Below are 19,300 nucleotides of genomic sequence, written 5' to 3' on the forward strand. Positions count from 1 at the left end.
GCAGCCACAGAGAAGGCCCTCCCCCGTGGGCCTGCCAGCCAAAACTGTTTAGCTGATGGGACCTGGAGGAGACTAACTCTGTGGTATCTCACCAGTCGCTAGGAGTTGTGTGGCAGAAGGCGGTCTCGAAGATAACCTGGCCCTGAGCCATATAGGGCTTTAAAGATACTGACCAACACCTTGAATTGTGCCCAGAGTGCAGCTCGTGGAGGACTGATGTAATGTGGGTGTACCTAGGTGCACTCATAACAGCTCACACAGCTGCATTCTGGATCAGTTGTAGTCTCCGAGCACTCTTCGAAGGTAGCCCCATATAGAGCTCATTGCAATAATCTAATCTGGGCATGATTGACAAGAGCATGATTGACTGTGAGGAGTGTCTCTTTATCCAGGTAGGGTCACAGTTGGTGCACTAGACAAACTTTGCAAACATCCCCTTAGCAACAGCTGTCAAATGTTGGTCCAGTTTTAGCTGTGAGTCTAAGACACCCAAATTTCGAACCCATTCTGAAGGGGACAATTTCTCCCTCTCCCCCAAGAGCCAAGGATGGACAGTTGACATAGTCTTTAGGAGGCAATATTCACAGTCACTCGGTCTTGTCTGGATTAAGTCTGAGCCTGTTGACTCCCATCCAGACCCTCACAGTCTCAAGGCACCAGCACATCACATCCACTGCTTCACTGAATTGATGCAGGGTGGAGATATATAACTGGGTATCATCCACGTATTGCTGATACCTCACCCGAATCGTCGGATGACCTCACCCAGTGGTTTCACGTAGATATTAAATAGGAGGGGGGAAAGGACCAAGCCTGGGGGACATCACAAACGAGGGGTCTCGGGGTCGGTCTCTGACTTCCTACTAACACTGTCTGAGATCGACCAGAGAGATAGGAGGAGAACCATCGTAATACGGTGCCTCCTAGCCCCAATTCTTAGTTGTCCCAGAAGGATACCATGGTCAATGGTGTCAAAAGCAGCTGAGAGGTCAAATAGACCAAGATTAAGGAGTTATCCCCATCTCGGGCTTGCCAGAGATAGTCCATCAGCACAACCAAAGCAGTTTCCATGCTGTCGCCAGGCCTGAAGCCATATTGAAAAGGGTCCAGATAATCCGTTTCATCCAATAACCGTAGGAGCTGGAGTGCTACCACTTTCTCAACTTTCCCTATAAATGGTAGATTGGAGACTAGACAAAAGTTTTTTAATTCAACTGGGTCCATGGAAGGCTTCTTGAGAACAACTTCCTTTAACTGTTGCGGAAAAGGGTCCCTCACTCAAGGATATGTTAAGTCGCCCTGAGTGCTTCGGGATTGGGCGGCATAGAAGTCAAAATATATAAATAAATAAACTAACACCTGGAGCCAGCCTCATGTCTGTTGGACCTGTGCCTCTTCTGGCTGGTTTCAGCCAGAAGAGGCACGGGTCCAACAGACAAGTAGAGCAACTCATTGCTCCTACTATCTTGTCCACTTCCTCAGGAGTCACAGATTCAAATTCATCATAAATTATTAACATAAATTATTATCCTATATATACCTGCTGCTCAGAGTCATAACGAACTTTGAGATGGTCACAGCAGAATGTCTGAATTTAGTTAGTTAGTTAGTTAGTTAGTTAGTTAGTTAGTTAGTTAGTTAGTTACTTCTCTAACCTAAACAAAAGCGTTGGCAGCCAAAACTTTGCATATACAATGTGTTACCTGTAGAGATATGCAAATATTTTGATGCAGAACTGTTCTAAATTCTGAATGTCCTATTAGGCCTTTTCCAAAGATGAAACATTTTTTCTTGAAATATTTTGCACACTTCTATTGGCGTTGGAGAAAACTCCTGAAAATTCCATGGTCAGCCAAGAAAACAGATAAATGTATATAAAATTGTTCTTACTATTCACAGTGGTTTGATTTTTTCCCCTTGAATTTGCTCCACTAACTTACATAGTAGAGAGAAGTCCCATTTATATATATAGTGATCCCTCGAGTTTCGTGATCTCGATCTTCGCGAAACGCTATATCGCGATTTTTTAAAAAATATTAATTTTAAAAAAAACCACTTCCGGGTTTGGCTTCGGGAGTCAGCTGGGAAGCGGCGCGGCTGTTTTAAAAGGTCGCAGCCGGCCTGGGGGGCTTCCCAGTACCCCCCCCAACCCCCAACCCGGGTTCGAGGGGGTGCTGGGAAGCCCCCCAGGCTGGCTGCGACCTTTTAAAACAGCCGCGCCGCTTCCCAGCTGAGTCCTGAAGCCAAACGCCAAAGGCGAACTTCCGCGTTTGGCTTCAGGACTCAGCTGGGAAGCGGCACGGCTGTTTTAAAAGGTCGCAGCCGGCCTGGGGGGCTTCCCAGCACCCCCCTGAACCCCCCAACCTGGGTCTTCCCGGCTGCCCACGCAAAGGGGAAACCCCGGCTCCTCGCTGATGCTTAGGTGCTCGCTAAGAAAGGACTTTTCGAAATGACCATCAGATCATTAGTATTTCTTATATAATGTAATAACACTCTAGTGCTAAGGAGTTAGACATTCTACTCCCCCTCCCCACCTGAAAAGAACTCTGTTCCAACTGCCAGTTGCCTTATATTAACATGCTCTGATGCTACCTCTTCGCTAAACCAGGTGTGGGTATGGCCAGGATGTGACTTATCCGGTCTCCAGGCTGGGAGTTTAGACATTCTACTCTCCCTCCCCACCTGAAAAGAACTCTGTTCAAACTGCCAGTTGCCTTATATTAACATACTAAGGAGTTACACATTATACATAAATTTTCAAATTGTGACAATGTATCAAGCCCAATTGTAACTACAGTACTCCTTAATTTTCAAGCTTTAATTGTCAATCTATTAAGCCCAATCACATAGTTTTGTAGCAAAGCACAAGAATCCAGTTACTAGTATTCCATATTCCTGTAGAGAGAAGTTCCCTGAAGATGGACTTCAACACTAGTCCAAAAGTTTGGAAGAGTAAACCTCTGGTCCTCCTGGTGAATGACCCAGATTGGATCTTGCAACATTATCCTGGGACAGTATATTTGCCTTCATTCATGAAGACTAATCTCTCCGGAGTAGACTCTAATGCTGGGAAAGATAGAAGGAAACAGTAGATGATGATCAGCAGCAAGGTGGATGGAATCAGTTACAGTGGCGATGGGTATAATGCTGGAAGAACAGGCTAGGGAGAAAATCTATTTATATAATCACTAAGAGTCAACTACAACTTAGTGGTACTTAGTTAGTCACTTAATATATCAGAAAACAGATAAGTATTTTTTCCTACCAGGGCAACCTGGTCTAAATATGGGAAGGAACATACTGCTTCCCATTTGCCTTTCATCCCCAATCCAGGAGCCTTCGTAGGCAGTCACTTTCACGACAAACTATTTTGTGTTACATTTATATTTATTGACAAAGAGCTAAACAGAGGTAAATAGCTTGAAATAGATCTGTAGTAGTCTTCCTTTATTTCTTTGGCAGTAAATATAATTTTAACATAAAACAGATAAGTATTGCAAATATGAGCTCTATTTATGGGGTAAGTGTTAAAAACCTATCACCTCATCTCTCAGTAGACTTATAAATATAGAATATTGTCTAATGAACTTTAACACAAAAATACAGATACAGTCGGATAAATTCTCACACCATTTTAAAGTCTGGAATAACTTAGGGAAATAAGATTTATTTATTTATTTTGTCCAATACACAATAATATACAATGAGGGTTATAGAGGATATAATCAGGTAGAATGTATTAAAGGGGGAATAGAGGAGAAAATAAAGGAGTGAAATATAACTATGAGAGAATAGCAGAAAAAGATATAGGCATAGAAGAGAAGATATAGGAGATATAGGAGAGACAATAGGACAGGGGACGGTAGGCACTCTGGTGCACTTATGTACGCCCCTTACTGACCTCTTAGGAACTTGGTGAGGTCAACCATGGATAGTCTAAGGGTAAAGTGTTGGGGGTTAGGGGATGATACTACAGAGTCCGGTAGTGAATTCCACGCTTCGACAACTTGATTACTAAAGTTGTATTTTTTACAGTCAAGTTTGGAGCCGTTAATATTAAGCTTGTAATTGTTGTGGGCTCTTGTGTTGTTGTGGTTGAAGCTGAAGTAGTCTTTGACAGGCAGGACGTTGCAGCATATGATCTTGTGGGCAATACTTAGATCATGTTTGAGGCGTCTTAATTCTAAGTTTTCTAGACCTAGGATTGTAAGTCTAGTTTTGTAGGGTGTTCTGTTACAGGTAGAGGAGTGAAAAGTTCTTCTGGTGAAGTATTTCTGGACATTTTCAAGGGTATTAATGTCAGAAATGCAGTATGGGTTCCAAACAGATGAGCTATATTCTAGGAAGTTTTGGTAACCTCTGGTAAGTAATGTGAGATTGCCAGGGCGGAAGCTACATAGGATTAGATTAACAACTCTTAAAGCCTTCTTGGTGATGTTGTTGCAATGGGCTTTGGCACTTAAGTCTTTAGTTATTAGTACTCTGAGGTCCTTGACCGAGTGGGGGTTATCTGTGATAATTTGTTGATTCAGTTTGTATTTAGAGTTTTGATTCTTTTTGCCGATGTGAAGGACAGAACATTTGCTGGCTGAGATTTGGAGTTGCCATAAGTTAGATCAATCAGAAAAAAGAGTCTAGGTCTTTTTGGAGAGCAGTTGTGTTATCGGTGGTATTGAAGAGTTTTACATCGTCTGCAAAGAGAACACAGTTGCTTGTCATAAAATTGCAAAGGTCATTTATGTAGAGAATGAAGAGCGTTGGTCCCAGAACACTACCTTGGGGGACACCACTTTTAACAGGGACAGGGGTAGATATGGTGCCTCCTATTTTAACCACTTGTCTGTTTGACAGGAATGCTGTAATCCATCTGTGGAAGGATCCTGAGATGCCATAGGATTTGAGTTTTAGAAGTAGTTTGTCGTGGACCACTGAATAGAAGGCTTTGCAGAAGTCAATATAAATTGCATCTATAGATTTTCCTTGATCAAGATGAGTTGTCCATATGTTTTTGCAGTGGAGGAGCTGCAGGTTGCAGGATACTTTTTTCTGAATCCATATTGTTTGTTAGAGAGCAGATTATTAGTTTCTAGGTGGAGAGTAATTGATTGATTTATAATTGATTCCATGACTTTACATGGGACACAGCATAGTGATATTGGTCTGTAGTTATCAACAAGAGAGGGGTCTCCTTTTTTTGAAGATGGGGATGACCATAGCTTTTGACCATAGTTTGGGAAGCGTGCTGGTTCTGAAGGATTTTTTGAAGATTATGCGCAGTGGTTCAGCTATAGCAGAAGAGAGGTTTTTTAGGAAGTATGCACATAGGCCATCTGGTCCGACTGATAGAGAAGGTTTCAGGTCACGTAATGCTTTTTCAACTCAGTCTTCACTGAAGTCTCCTCTCTTCCTCTTCTTTCCCAAATCAATTCCCCCCTCCCATTTTCTAACTGCCCCTTTTCCAGCTCAGTCCTTTATTTTCTCCTGTATAATATGCACTGTCACTTTTCTTTTATCTCATTTTTTTTCTAAACTCATGCATACTCTCCTCCAGCCACCTGTTTTTGCAAGGAGAAAAAAGAAAATACCGTACCCTTTATTTTTAGTATCACCACAAGAAAACAGTTATTAAATCACATTCCCAGACAGAAAGCAGAGTTTGAGAAAACAAAATTGTGAGATAGTAACTTCTTAACATACAAACAGTAAACTTTAGCCAACAGTTAAAAGCTGAACTGAAGTCCATACCTGTCTCCAGGGATGGCAAACCTGTGCCCCAGGTGGCACGCGGAGCCATATCTGCTGGCACACGAGCCATTGCCCTAGCTCAACTCCAATGTGCATGTGTGTGCTAGCCAGCTGATTTTTGGTTCGTAAAGTTATTTATTTTTATTTATTTATTTATTGGATTTGTATGCCGCCCCTCTCCGTGGACTCGGGGCGGCTAACAACAGTGATAAAAACAATATGTAGCAATCCAATAATAAAACAACTAAAAACCCTTATTATAAAAACCAGACATACGTACTGACATACCATGCATAAACTGAAGAGGCCCAGGGGGAAAGAACATCTCAGTTCCCCCATGCCTGACGGCAGAGGTGGGTTTTAAGGAGCTTACGAAAGGCAAGGAGGGTGGGGGCAATTCTGATCTCTGGAGGGAGTTGGTTCCAGAGGGCCAGGGCTGCCACAGAGAAGGCTCTTCCCCTGGGTCCCGCCAAACGACATTGTTTAGTTGACGGGACCCGGAGAAGGCCCACTCTGTGGGACCTAATCGGTCGCTGGGATTCGTGTGGCAGAAGGCAGTCCCGGAGATAATCTGGTCCGGTGCCATGAAGGGCTTTATAGGTCATAACCAACAGTTTTGGCTTCCAGAGAGCCTCCGGGAGGATGGGGGAATGGCATTTTACCCTCCTTTGGCTCCAGGGAAGCCTTTGGAGCCTGGGGAAGACAAAACATGAGTTTACTGTGCCTATGTTGGGAAACAGGCCTTTTCCAAACTCCAGAGGGCCTCTCAGAGGCAGGGAAAGCTCTTTTCGCTCTCCCCAGGCATTGAATTATGGGTGTCGGCACTTGCGCGTGCACAATAGTGTACACGCACGCCTCTTTTGGCACCCGAGGAAAAAAAGATTTGCCATCACTGCCCTGCTCTTATTCCCTGCTTTCTTGGCATGTATATATTCTCAGAATATATACATACAGCCCTAAAGCAGAGATACAGATGTTTCATTCTATCATGCCTCCTAAATAGCATTTTACATGACTTATGTACACTTCACAAATTTGCATAAAGAAAGTTTCACTGAGGTCAGTATGGCTTATTTTTGAGCTTACGTGAGGTTGATGTCTTTACTACAGGTAGTTGACTTACAACAGTTTGTGTAGTGATCATTCAAAACTAGTACTGCAATGAAAAAAAGTTATTTATGACCATGCTTCACGCTTACGACCTTTGCTGTGTCCCCATGAACACTTGATCCAAATCCAGATGCTTGGCAACTGGTTCATATTTATGACAGTTGTTGCTTTCCCATGGTCATGTGATTCCCCTTTTGCAACCTTCTAATAAGCAAAGTCAATGGGGAAGCCAGATTCACTTAACAACCATGTTCCTAACTTTAGTGACTGCAGCGATCTGCTTCACAGCTGTGGCGAGGAAGGTGTTAAAATGGGGGCAAGGCTCACTTAACAAATGTCTTGTTTAATGACAGAGACGTTGGCCTCAGTTGTGTTTGTGAGGACTACCTGCATAGAGTATTCTTCCCTTAATAGGAAAACACAACTCAGTTAAAGCCTTCAAGCCCACTGGAAAATTTACATTCTGTACAGTAACATCTTCAACATATTTTTTACAGGGGGAATATTGGGAATGTGGGGAAAAAGTTGTGGGTGCCTTTGCAAATGTCTGCCAGCCAGGCCACAATATAAAAGTAAGTAGAATATCCCTGCGTATACCCTCTGCTCTCCCTTTCACAAGATGTTACAGACTTTTTACTAAATCTGCACTTCTATTTCTACTAGTTTTTCTCATCATTCCTATCATCCTTTTCCTCCCACTTAGGACTGTATGACTGTAACTTGTTGCTTGTATCCTAAGATTTTTATTAATATGGATTGTTCTTCATTGCTTATTTGGCCCTTATGACAATCATTAAGTGTTGTACCACATGATTCTTGACAAATGTATCTTTCTCTTTTATGTTCGCTGAGAGCATCTGCACCAAGACAAATTCCTTGTGTGTCCAATCACACTTGGCCAATAAAATTCTATTCTATTCTATGTTCCATTATCTCTCTTTACCCTTTTCCTCTTTCTAGGTAGATGAACAGACTTCCCCATCACCACCAAAAATCCTGCTATGCCACACTATATCACACCCCGAGCTACAGACAATCATTATTTCTTTTTTGGCCAATTGGATACTGCTGGGTTCTGGGTGGAAGCAACCACACAAATCTCTCTGTGTTTAAAATATAGGAGTACAACACTTGTTCTCCATGCAGGAAGCATTTGGTGGAAAACTGTACTCAGGATATTACTGCTTATCTTAATTTTGCTCGCCCTTGCACTTCCCAGTCTAAGCAAGAGAGACTAGTTTCCATTGGCACGGAGCCTACACATTAAGGAAAGGTTTAAGAGAACTCTCAGCTGGTGTTCCCTGTCAACAATAGATACCAGCGGCAAAAATATTTACAGAAGTAGAGCAGGGCTGAAGGTGGGAAGTCGGTCTAATGCTTAATATAAACCCAAGAATACAATAAGAGGAACTGGGTGACCTGTGTTGGCTTACCTTGGCCTATGGTCTGCATAGGATGCCCAAACACAGAGATGACTCAGTTCCAGATGCAGACTGCTCTCCTGAGCCCAAGATATCTTTCGCACAAGCTATTCTGCCCAATTCCTCCCCCATGACAAATAAATTTGTAGCAACGTTCTCATGTCTCATTTTTATAAGACTGAGCTCAGAACTTAAAACATCAAGGAACAAAATAAGCACCAATGTTGTGTTTCAATACAATAGAAACATAGAAACATAGAAGACTGATGGAAGAAAAAGACCTCATGGTCCATCTAGTCTGCCCTTATACTATTTTCTGTATTTTATCTTAGGATGGATATATGTTTATCCCAGGCATGTTTAAATTCAGTTACTGTGGATTTATCTACCACGTCTGCTGGAAGTTTGTTCCAAGGATCTATTACTCTTTCAGTAAAATAATATTTTCTCATGTTGCTTTTGATCTTTCCCCCAACTAACTTCAGATTGTGTCCCCTTGTTCTTGTGTTCATTTTCCTATTAAAAACACTTCCCTCCTGGACCTTATTTAACCCTTTAATATATTTAAATATTTCGATCATGTCCCCCCTTTTCCTTCTGTCCTCCAGACTATACAGATTGAGTTCATTAAGTCTTTCCTGATACGTTTTATGCTTAAGACTTTCCACCATTCTTGTAGCCCGTCTTTGGACCCGTTCAATTTTGTCAATAACTTTTTGTAGGTGAGGTCTCCAGAACTGAACACAATACAGCACTAAAGGCAACCGCTGGCTTGCTTTATCCCGCCATAGGGTGTGCTTGCTACACAGCAAAGGTGATGGACCAATATCAGTCCTGGTGAGTCAGTGTAAGGCAGTGTTTCTCAAATATTCATTTTATTTATTCATTCATTCATTTATTTATTTGAGTTTTTATGCCACCCTTCTCCTTAGACTCAGGGCGGCCTGCAACATGTTAGCAATAGCACTTTTTAAACAGAACCAGCATATTGCCCCCACAATCCGGGTCCTCATTTTACCCACCTCGGAAGGATGGAAGGCTGAGACAACCTTGAGCTGGTGATGAGATTTGAACCGCTGACCTGCAGATCTAGGAATCAGCTTTAGTGGCATTACAGTGTTCCCTCGATTTTCGCAGGGGATGCGTTCCGAGACTGTCCGCGAAAGTCGAATTTCCGCGAAGTAGAGATGCGGAAGTAAATACACTATTTTTGGCTATGAACAGTATCACAAGCCTTCCCTTAACACTTCAAACCCCTAAATTACAATTTCCCATTCCCTTAGCAACCATTTAGATTATTACTCACCATGTTTATTTATTAAAGTTTATTTAAAAAAATATTTATTAAAGGCAAACGAAAGTTTGGCGATGACGTATGACGTCATTGGGTGGGAAAAACTGTGGTATAGGGGGGAAAACCGCAAAGTATTTTTTAATTAATATTTTTGAAAAACCGTGGTATAGCCGTTTCGCGAAGTTTGAACCCGCGAAAATCGAGGGACCACTGTAATTGTGATATCTGCCCATCGTCAGTTGTGATGGGGAAAATATTTGGACATGCTGCATAAAGGCAAACTGATTGTCTCCAAGCCAGAATCGTATTCAAAGATTATCAATGTCATCTTCTGTGATTGGGCAGGCAAACATTTTTCCTAGCAGAGGCAACATCCCCCTCTCCCTCAACTGTTCAGCCTCTGTTAAGAGCCACTGACAGAGTTGGACTGCTAAAAGAAAATGAAGCCTCAGCTGAGAATTTTCTTTACGTTTTTATTGCCATATTTTTATGAGTATGAATTTCACAGAAAATTGAAGGTTAAAGGTTTCCATTATTAGCCACATCCATATACCCTATTTACAAACCAGAAAAGCCTGTCCCTTAAAAATATGTTCATAAAAATGAACTTGAAACAGAAAAAAGATAGGATTGATTTTTACTTGTTTTTATTTTTCTGCTTTGGGACAGTACTAGCAGCTGTTCACATCCAACTGAGAGACCAAACTGATGCATCAATCGCACCAGCAATTATTCACATATTATCACCTCTACGACTTATTTCCAATCACTCATAGATACTTTTCACACTAGACTGTATTTTCACACATTGTCTGATCTCATGGAGAGGAAATAAACATGTGAAGGGACAGGTGCCAGCAATACAGCTAGAGTGCTAGTCTCTTTTAGAAGTGGTGTTTACCCTATCAACAGCTGCATGGTGAGGCCACAATCAAAAGATGTAGGGTTCGTCAATGCAGAGATGGGCTATACAAAGTCACTTGACTGCCAATTATTGTAGTCAGTTTGTGATTAAAACTTTTCAAGTTAAAAAGACAAAAATAAATCACGACCAGGGTAAAATGTTTTACAGATAGCATCTACCACCGCGGAGATTGGCCAAAATGTACCCATCCACATAACCAAATTGTTGCAAATATAATCAGGCACAAGGGACATTCTACCACATGTGGTAGACTTGTCCCGATGCAAAGAAATATTGGAAGAAAATTAAAAATTGGATCAAGAACTATAATTATTTCTTTGGGGAATAATTTAAAAAAATATGAGAAAGGAAATCTATTATATCATACAACAGATAATAACTGCAGCAAGAATTACGTTCCCGTAAAATTGGAAAAAAGGCAAGAACCCCTCGAATATTTATAATTCAAGTTTAATAGCCATCACATTTAGATCTGCCACATACTCATTCCAGGTTCTATACTTAGCTTTGCTACATAAAAATAAACTATCTATGACAATTCTTATCAGAAGAAGACAAACTGGATCTGAACAGTCACTCTTTCCAGCAACTAAAATTTTCAAGAATTTAGACATAGAACATTTCATCATGTTAGAAACACTTGCCTTAAACATTGGGAGTAAATATTTGGGTCTATTAGTACAATCTGCTCTGAGATGTTGATGGAGTCTTTACTGGAATAATACTATGTTGGAAGGAAATCTTTTGTACTATAACTTCTTAAAAGAAATCCTTGGATTTTAATGCCCCTTGCATTAAAAGTTTTTTAAAACTTTAAAACTAGTTTTTAAAGTTTTCGTAATCCATTCTGGAATTAAGAGGAGTTCTACCTCCTTATTTCTCAAAGGCAGTACCTGTAACACTTAGACTTACCTCTCTTCCTCACTATTATCCTGGGGATAGAGGATTAAATTCAAGGATGGGGAAAATAGCACACTAGCAACAGAGCTATTTCTGCTGTTCAAATTATATTAAATTGCTGTTTTCCAATTTACAGCCTCAACCTCTAGCTCCATCAAGGTCACTCTTTACAAAGTGGAGTGAGCTGTGTAGGTAAGCATATAGCTGAAATGAATATCAACTATAAAGGTCACATAAATTAATAGAATTTACGTTAATCCAAAAAGAGGTACTGAATGGATTAGGATGCCACTGATTCATAGGTATAAATATGGAGTGGGTGGGGGAAGAAATCTATAAGAAATTAAAATAAGCAGCAATGGAGATAAACAAATCACTTTATTCATAATGGACCTTACCTGTGTAATGGACAACACATGTTTGGCCTTTCTTTGGGAAAGTCCTTCCTGTTAAAAATATAAAACATACTTTAAAACACGTTATTAAATATCTCTTTGGTAAAAATATACTATATTAAAAAGATAAAACTGAATAAACCAATACATAAAACTACATAAGAAAAATATAAAGCAGCTTAATAATTCAGTTTAGTTTTTAACATTAATAATAAAAACCAAACAATCTGTACATCTAATGAATGTCACACAGTGCAAAATTACAGACATAATTAGTATAATGTTTCTATATTATTCCCTTCATGCTGACATTTCTCAGGTTTTCAAAATTCTATCCCCCTGGGGGAAAACTTCCATATCAATCTGTTGTCATATATTTTATTGTCTCTAGTAAAATGCATCCCAGGAGGCACCTACGTTGTGTTAACCACAATAAGGTTTTCTTAAGCCCAGCAAACTGACAATATGCCATAGTAATATCTAGTAGCCTCTTCTTGCTGTACTTTGAAAAAGAAAAAGAAAGTAAAGTTTAACCAGTTGTTATAGTCCGGTAGACTGGGTTTCTGGGGAATTAAGTTTTCAAGGAAATACATGGAAATTCAGCCTGATCTTCAGAAACAAAATGTTAAGAATTAACACTACCAAAAAATCAAAGTGACTGCTGAAAAGGAATAGAAGGAATAAATAATTATTACTTGTACCTTTAATAAAAGTTCAAGTGGTTTTTTGGAAGCATAATTTCAGATATAAGCCAGTTTGGTCTAGTACTGGGGTAGGCAAAGTTGGCTCTTCTATGACCTGTGGACTTCAACTCCCAGAATTCCTGAGCTAGCATGATTGGCTCAGGAATTCTGGGAGTTGAAGTCCACATGTCATAGAAGAACCAACTTTGCCTACCCCTGGTCTAGTGTATGAATATCAAACACGTGATGTTTTCATGACTTATTTTGATGTTTTACTCTTGGCGGAGCTGGGGTGGACGTGGTCTACATGTGATGCATCTGGCCCACAAGTCACAAGTTTGACACCCCTGGTCTTGTGGTTAAGGCACTATCTAGAAAGGAGACTATGAGCTCAATTCCACCCTAGCCAAGAGAGCCAGCTGGGTGAATCTGGACCATTCACTCTCAGCCCAGCTTACCTTACAGGGCTGTCAATTTAGAAAACTAGGAGGTGGACAGTATGGTGGATATGTTTAACCGCCTTGAATTATTTGTAAAAATAATAAAGGCAGGACACAAATATTTATTTATTTCATTTATTTATTATTTAGATTTGTATGCCGCCCCTCTCCGCAGACTCGGGGCTGCTCACAGCAGGATACAACAATTCATGACAAATCTAAATATAATTTAAAATATTTTAAAAAACCCATTTACTAAGCAAACATACACACAAATATACCATGCATAAATTGTACATGCCCGGGGGAGGTGATTCAGTTCCCCCATGCCTGACGACAAAGGTGGGTTTTAAGGAGTTTACGAAAGGCAGGGAGAGTAGGGGCAGTTCTAATCTCCGGGGGGAGTTGGTTCCAGAGAGTCGGGGCCGCCACAGAGAAGGCTCTTCCCCTGGGGCCTGCCAACCGACATTGTTTAGTTGACGGGACCCGGAGAAGGCCCACTCTGTGGGACCTAATCGGTCGCTGGGATTCGTGCGGCAGAAGGCGGTCTCGGAGATATTCTGGTCCAGTGCCATGAAGGGCTTTAAAGGTCATAACCAACACTTTGAATTGTGACCAGAAATTGATCGGCAGCCAATGCAGACTGCGGAGTGTTGGTGAAACATGGGCATACCTAGGTAAGCCCATGACTGCTCTCGCAGCTGCATTCTGCACGATCTGAAGTTTCCGAACACTTTTCAAAGGTAGCCCCATGTAGAGAGCATTACAGTAGTTGAACCTCGAGGTGATGAGGGCATGAGTGACTGTGAGCAATGAGTCCCGGTCCAGATAGGGCCGCAACTGGTAAACCAGGCGAACCTGGGCAAACGCCCCCCTCGCCACAGCTGAAAGATGATACTTTTAACACATCCACATTGGTCTTTAGGAAAGATTCAATAGATGGATAAAAATAACAAATCCTGTCAGAACATCTGCCTGAATGTACAATGAACCAAAATAATTAACTAGCTTGTTTTCAGAAATCAAAAGTCTTTTTACTAAATGACATTCATTCACAACCAATATTTCCAGATTAGCAGTTTGATGAAAGGTTTGTAATATAAATCATCATAGACATAGAGTAATGTTTTTGACATATCAAACAGCCACATATGGCGGTAATCTTGTTGTAAAATCCCTGCTATACATCTCAGCAATAATTAAAGAAAGAATTTTGATTTTATATGAGCAGGGTACATTAATGGCCTATTTCCCACAATAGCAAAGGTAATGCCTCTGAAAAGCTGATAATCTTAATTGGAAAATAATAGCTCCCTTTTTTTAAATTTTTCAAGCAACTAACCATTAGAAATATTCCGCCTCTGAATCAGGTAGTATTAAATATTCATCATGACTAATAGAAACTGAAGAGTCTTGTGAATATATTATTCCTCCAAATCTAGCCATCATTTAATCTAAATATTAAAGACTGAAAGCTCTGCAAAAACTTTATAGATAAGGACAAGAGTACTGCGACTATTTTAGGCGCTCACAGAAGTAATTTTTGTTTCATGGGAAACGCTAAACAAAAATTTCACATGTAAATTCTGCAAAGATACCACAAGATCACATTTTGCCTATGCTACCGACATCAACGTCAGTCTGCCAACTGAGAAACATACTGCTCAACACTGGACCACAGATGCCATAGGAGGAAATCTTGGCTAGTTTATGAGGGCAAGAAATCAGAAAGTGGGGTGGGGGATATTAACAAACACTCCTGGTTTTTAATCCATTACATTTGTTAATTGATTAGAAGAGGGGGCATGGCCAATGTCACAGCTGTGCGGGTTTCCCCTGCACTCCTTGGGGAACCCCAAATCCAAGGGGAAAGAGAAAAAATTACAAGAAATTGAATTCTTGAGAGTTTAAAAGAGAATGGATGATTGGTGGTGGAATGTCATATTTTTTTTAGAATTGTTCCATATTTAATTGTGTTAACAATATTAGTTGGGTATAAGTACTGTATATATAATTAATCAGCATAGTTATTTAATTAAAAGTTTTCTATAGGTTAATCATTACATGTTAGATTGGTACATGATGGATTGAATTAATGGATTGTATAGTTTAGTCTAGGGGTTTGTTTATTGTTATTATAATTGATCGATTAGTTTAATGGGGTTTTATTGTTTAATATTTGACTTTTTACTGTATTACTGTATTATTTCATTGGTTTTTTTTTTTAAATAAATTTTATTGATTTTATAAGTTTACAAAAAACAAACGTATAACAGTGCACAGTGCATGTGCCCATCACCAAACAACACACACACCCCATCACCCCCACCACCCCTATAGAAGGATTCAAAGACTTTTGAATTATTTGTCTATCTATTAATCCTTGGCTCTATCTTGAACGCTTTTTTTTTTTTACTAAAAGAGTGATTGTAGTTTATTTTTCGTATTTACATCACAGATTCTACTTAACATATAATCTTTTACCTTGTTCCATCGCACCATCAGCTTCTCTAGTTTATTCTCATCAAAATTATTTAATCTTATTTCCATAATTTCAAAGTGTATGTAATCCACCATGTACCAATACCAATTCTGTAGTGTCCATTTTGTAGAGTCTTTCCATCCTAATACTATCACCGCTTGAGCACTTTCCAATGCTACAGTTTTAATTTCTTTAGATTCTCCTAGTTCCCTATATTTAATTAAGATTGCTGTTTCTTTTGTAATTATCCAATTAATATTTAACATTTTATTAATTTCATTCTGGACTACCTTCCAGAATTTCTGTATTTCTATACATTCCCAGATCATGTGCATAAAGATTCCTTTTTTCTGGCATCCATGCCAGCATTTACCTTTCTCTTTCCCCTGATAGTGTGCAAGTTGTGCAGGTGTATAATACCACTTATGTAAGATTTTTCTTCTCATCTCTTTAACTCTCGTGTTTTTAATCTTATATATGTTTACTATTATTTCTTCCATTTCTCTTTCGTCTATTTTTAAATCATCCTGCCAACATCTTGTTAGACTTTTAACTACCTCTTCTTGCCTCTGCAATAGCATTCTATATATGTTACTGGCTTGTCCTTTACTTTCATTTATCTTTACCCTTATTATTTTTTCCAAGTTATTTTCTTCTCGTAAGAAGGCTTCTTTATTCTCCCTTTTATTTAAACATGTACATATTGCATTAATCTGCAACCATTGCTGTTTACCGATCAGCCATTCCAATCTAGTTCTACTAACTCTTCCATCTTTCTCATATAGCTGTTCCATTCTCATTACCCCTTTACTATTTAATATTTTAATGATTCTAATTAAATTAGCCTCATCCCCTATATTCAGTGCATGCAACGTTGATAGCTTGGATAACTTTATTCCACTTGTCCTCTGCCATTTAAGCCATATTTCTAAACATGCTTTAAAAGAATCACTTAGGGTACTGATTTCAATTCTATTCCAATTTTTAAATAATAATTCTTTATTATTTATATTATTAATTTCTCTTTCTAATTCTACCCATTTCTTTTCCCCCCATAGCTGTAGCTCGATTAACCTTTCAATTTGAAATGCATTTCTATATATTACTAGAGATGGGCTTCCCCAACCTCCTTCTTTTTCTTGTGCATACTGCCAATGCTTCCTTATTCTAGATTTTTTCTCTCCTTCAATCCAAAAGTTTAGTCTATTATCCCATTCTCTTAATTTTGCCTCAGGAAAACTGCCCGGTAAAACTTGAAACAAATACATCATCTTTGGTATTATCATCATCTTAAGGGCCCTTATCTTAGCCATTCTTCCTAAATTTTTCCCCTTCCAATTTTTAATCTGCTTCTGGATTTTTTTCCATATTAAGTTATAATTGGCCGTTGTTGTTTTGGATGGATTTTTAAATAACCAAATTCCCAAATATTTCATTTTTTTACAACCTAGTTTCAATCCTGAAATTTTTTGAATTTCAATTTGCTCTTTGGGGCCAGTATTTAAGCATATTATCTCTGACTTTTCTATATTAACCTTAAGCCCAGATTGATCTTTAAATTCTTGAAGTAATATCATTATTTTTTTCATCATTTCAATTGGGGTTTCAGACATTACTATAGCATCATCTGCAAATAAGTTTAATTTCAATTCAAGTTCCCCTATTTGATAGCCTCTCCATTCCTTATCATTTCTAATTTTATTTGCTAAGGTCTCAATTGCTAATGCAAATAGCATTGGGGATAATGGGCATCCCTGTTTAGTTCCATTTTGAATTTTAATCATTTCTGTTCTATTGCCATTTACTCTAATTTGAGCTACATTATCCTTATATATTGTTTCTATAACTTTACAAAATTTATTTCCCATATTTAAATCTTTACATAGTTGAAATAGGTATTCATGATTAACTTTATCAAAGGCCTTATAAACATCTAATTTTAAAATGCTTAATTTCCTTTTGGTACTGGTAGCATGATGTAGAACATTAATCACGTTTCTTATTGGTTCAAAGATTTTCCTTCCTTTCACAAATCCATATTGATCTTCTCCAATTATTTTTGGTAATATATTCTCCACCCTATTTGCCAATATTTTCATAAATATTTTGTAGTCCTGATTTAACAAGCTAATAGGGCGATAGGAACTAGGATCCATTAAATCACGATCTGGTTTTGGGACTGTTATAATTTCTGACATTTTCCACGTCTGTGGAGTTTCAAAAGTTTCCATTACATTATTAAACAATTTCTCCATATACGGTAATAATTCATTCATATACACTTTATAATATTCAGCTGTAAAACCATCTGGACCAGGAGCTTTAGCAGGTTTCAATCCCTTAATAACTCTAGATATCTCCTCACTTGTAATTTTTGCATTTAACATTTGACTGTCCTCTTTCTTTAATTGCTTTTTAACCTCTGAAGTTTGTGAAACAACATACTCTTTTTTATATAATTCCCCATAAAAGTCTCTCATTATTTTTTCCATTTCTACAGTATTACGTTTTATTAGACCATCCTTATCTTTTAAAGCAGAGATAAAAGATTTCTCTTTTCTTTTTTTTAAATAATGTACCATTTGCTTCATGGATTTCTTGTTCCAGCTTCTAATTCTATGTTTCATAATCATCTTCATTTTATTCCAATTTTCCTCATCAAGTAATTGCAATTGCTTTTTCTTAAATGATAGTAATAAATTCCATTCTCTGTTTCTTGTAATTTTTAAAGTTTCTTGGATTAATTCTATCTCTTTTAATAGATTATTCCTCTTAACATTCCAGGATTTCCTAAGGAAAGCTTCCGTACTAATGCAATTACCTCTCATCACTGCTTTATGTGTATCCCAGACTATTGTTTCTTTAACCTCGCCTGTTGCATTAATACTAAAAAATCCATTGAGTTCCTTTTGTAATTTAGTTCTGCTCTCCTCATTTGCAGAGACAATGGGGTTATACCTCCAAATTCTTTGTTTGTTACAAACTCCTATTTCTAACACCGCTAACATAGGAGCATGATCTGATAGCCATATGGCTTTCACTTCCGCTTTCTTCAACTTAACCTTATCTGTTTTATTAATTAACATGTAATCTATACAGCTATATTTATTATGTCTTGCAGAATAGAAAGTGTCTCTTTTAACCACATTTTGATGGAGGTCCATCATATTAATTTTATTTAAATGTAACTTTTTCTTATCCCCCTTCCCTGTTGTTAGTTCCAAATTAAAATCACCTGCTAAAACCACTATACCTTCCGCAAAATTATCTAATTTCTGTTTTACATTTATTATAAATTGTTTTGCATTTACGTTAGGGGCATAAATAACCGCTAGAGTTACTAGATTATTTCTTATTTTCCCCTTAATAAATAACATTCTACCATCCTTGTCTCTCTTAATATTGCTTAACTGAAAATCCACTCTTCTATGAACCATTATTGCCACCCCTCTGGATTTATTCGTTCCTTTCGAATGATAATTTTTTTCCCATTCAATATTTTTTACTAATTTATTTGTTTTTTCCCTTCCCTTATGAGTCTCCGACAAGAATAAAATATCTGCCTTACAGTCTTTAGCTAGCTTCATGATTCTACATCGCTTTTTCTGTGATGAAAGACCATTTACATTGAGAGATAGAAGGCTTAGATCACCCATCTGCATAAACTAAATGCATTTCCTCTTTCAACAAAACAGAGCCTACCGGAGAATTGTTTATTTTCCCAAAGAATCCACACCCTTGTGCCCCTCCCCTGACCTTCCCACAGGAGAAGGCAACGGAAAAAAATCTTCCGTTACTGAGAGGCACTCTTAGATCTACGTTCCCTCTGAAAGCCCTCCCTTCTCCCCCATTTTACAAGACAATAAAAGATTCCCCCCTCCTTCCCTCCTCTCCCTTTATTATCT

General features: G+C 38.6%; 1 protein-coding gene across 1 annotated transcript in view; it reads right to left on the reverse strand.

Moving 5' to 3' along the window:
• FKBP1B (FKBP prolyl isomerase 1B) overlaps positions 1 to 19,300 on the reverse strand; it is a 39,322-nt gene that overhangs the window by 10,884 nt on the left and 9,138 nt on the right. The window contains exon 2 of the mRNA XM_070732793.1: positions 11,794 to 11,841. Coding sequence (XP_070588894.1) covers positions 11,794 to 11,841 — 48 coding nt within the window. The remainder of the gene's footprint in view (positions 1 to 11,793; positions 11,842 to 19,300) is intronic.

Source organism: Erythrolamprus reginae, chromosome 1 (genome assembly GCF_031021105.1).
Source record: "Erythrolamprus reginae isolate rEryReg1 chromosome 1, rEryReg1.hap1, whole genome shotgun sequence".
Lineage (NCBI taxonomy): Eukaryota > Metazoa > Chordata > Lepidosauria > Squamata > Dipsadidae > Erythrolamprus > Erythrolamprus reginae.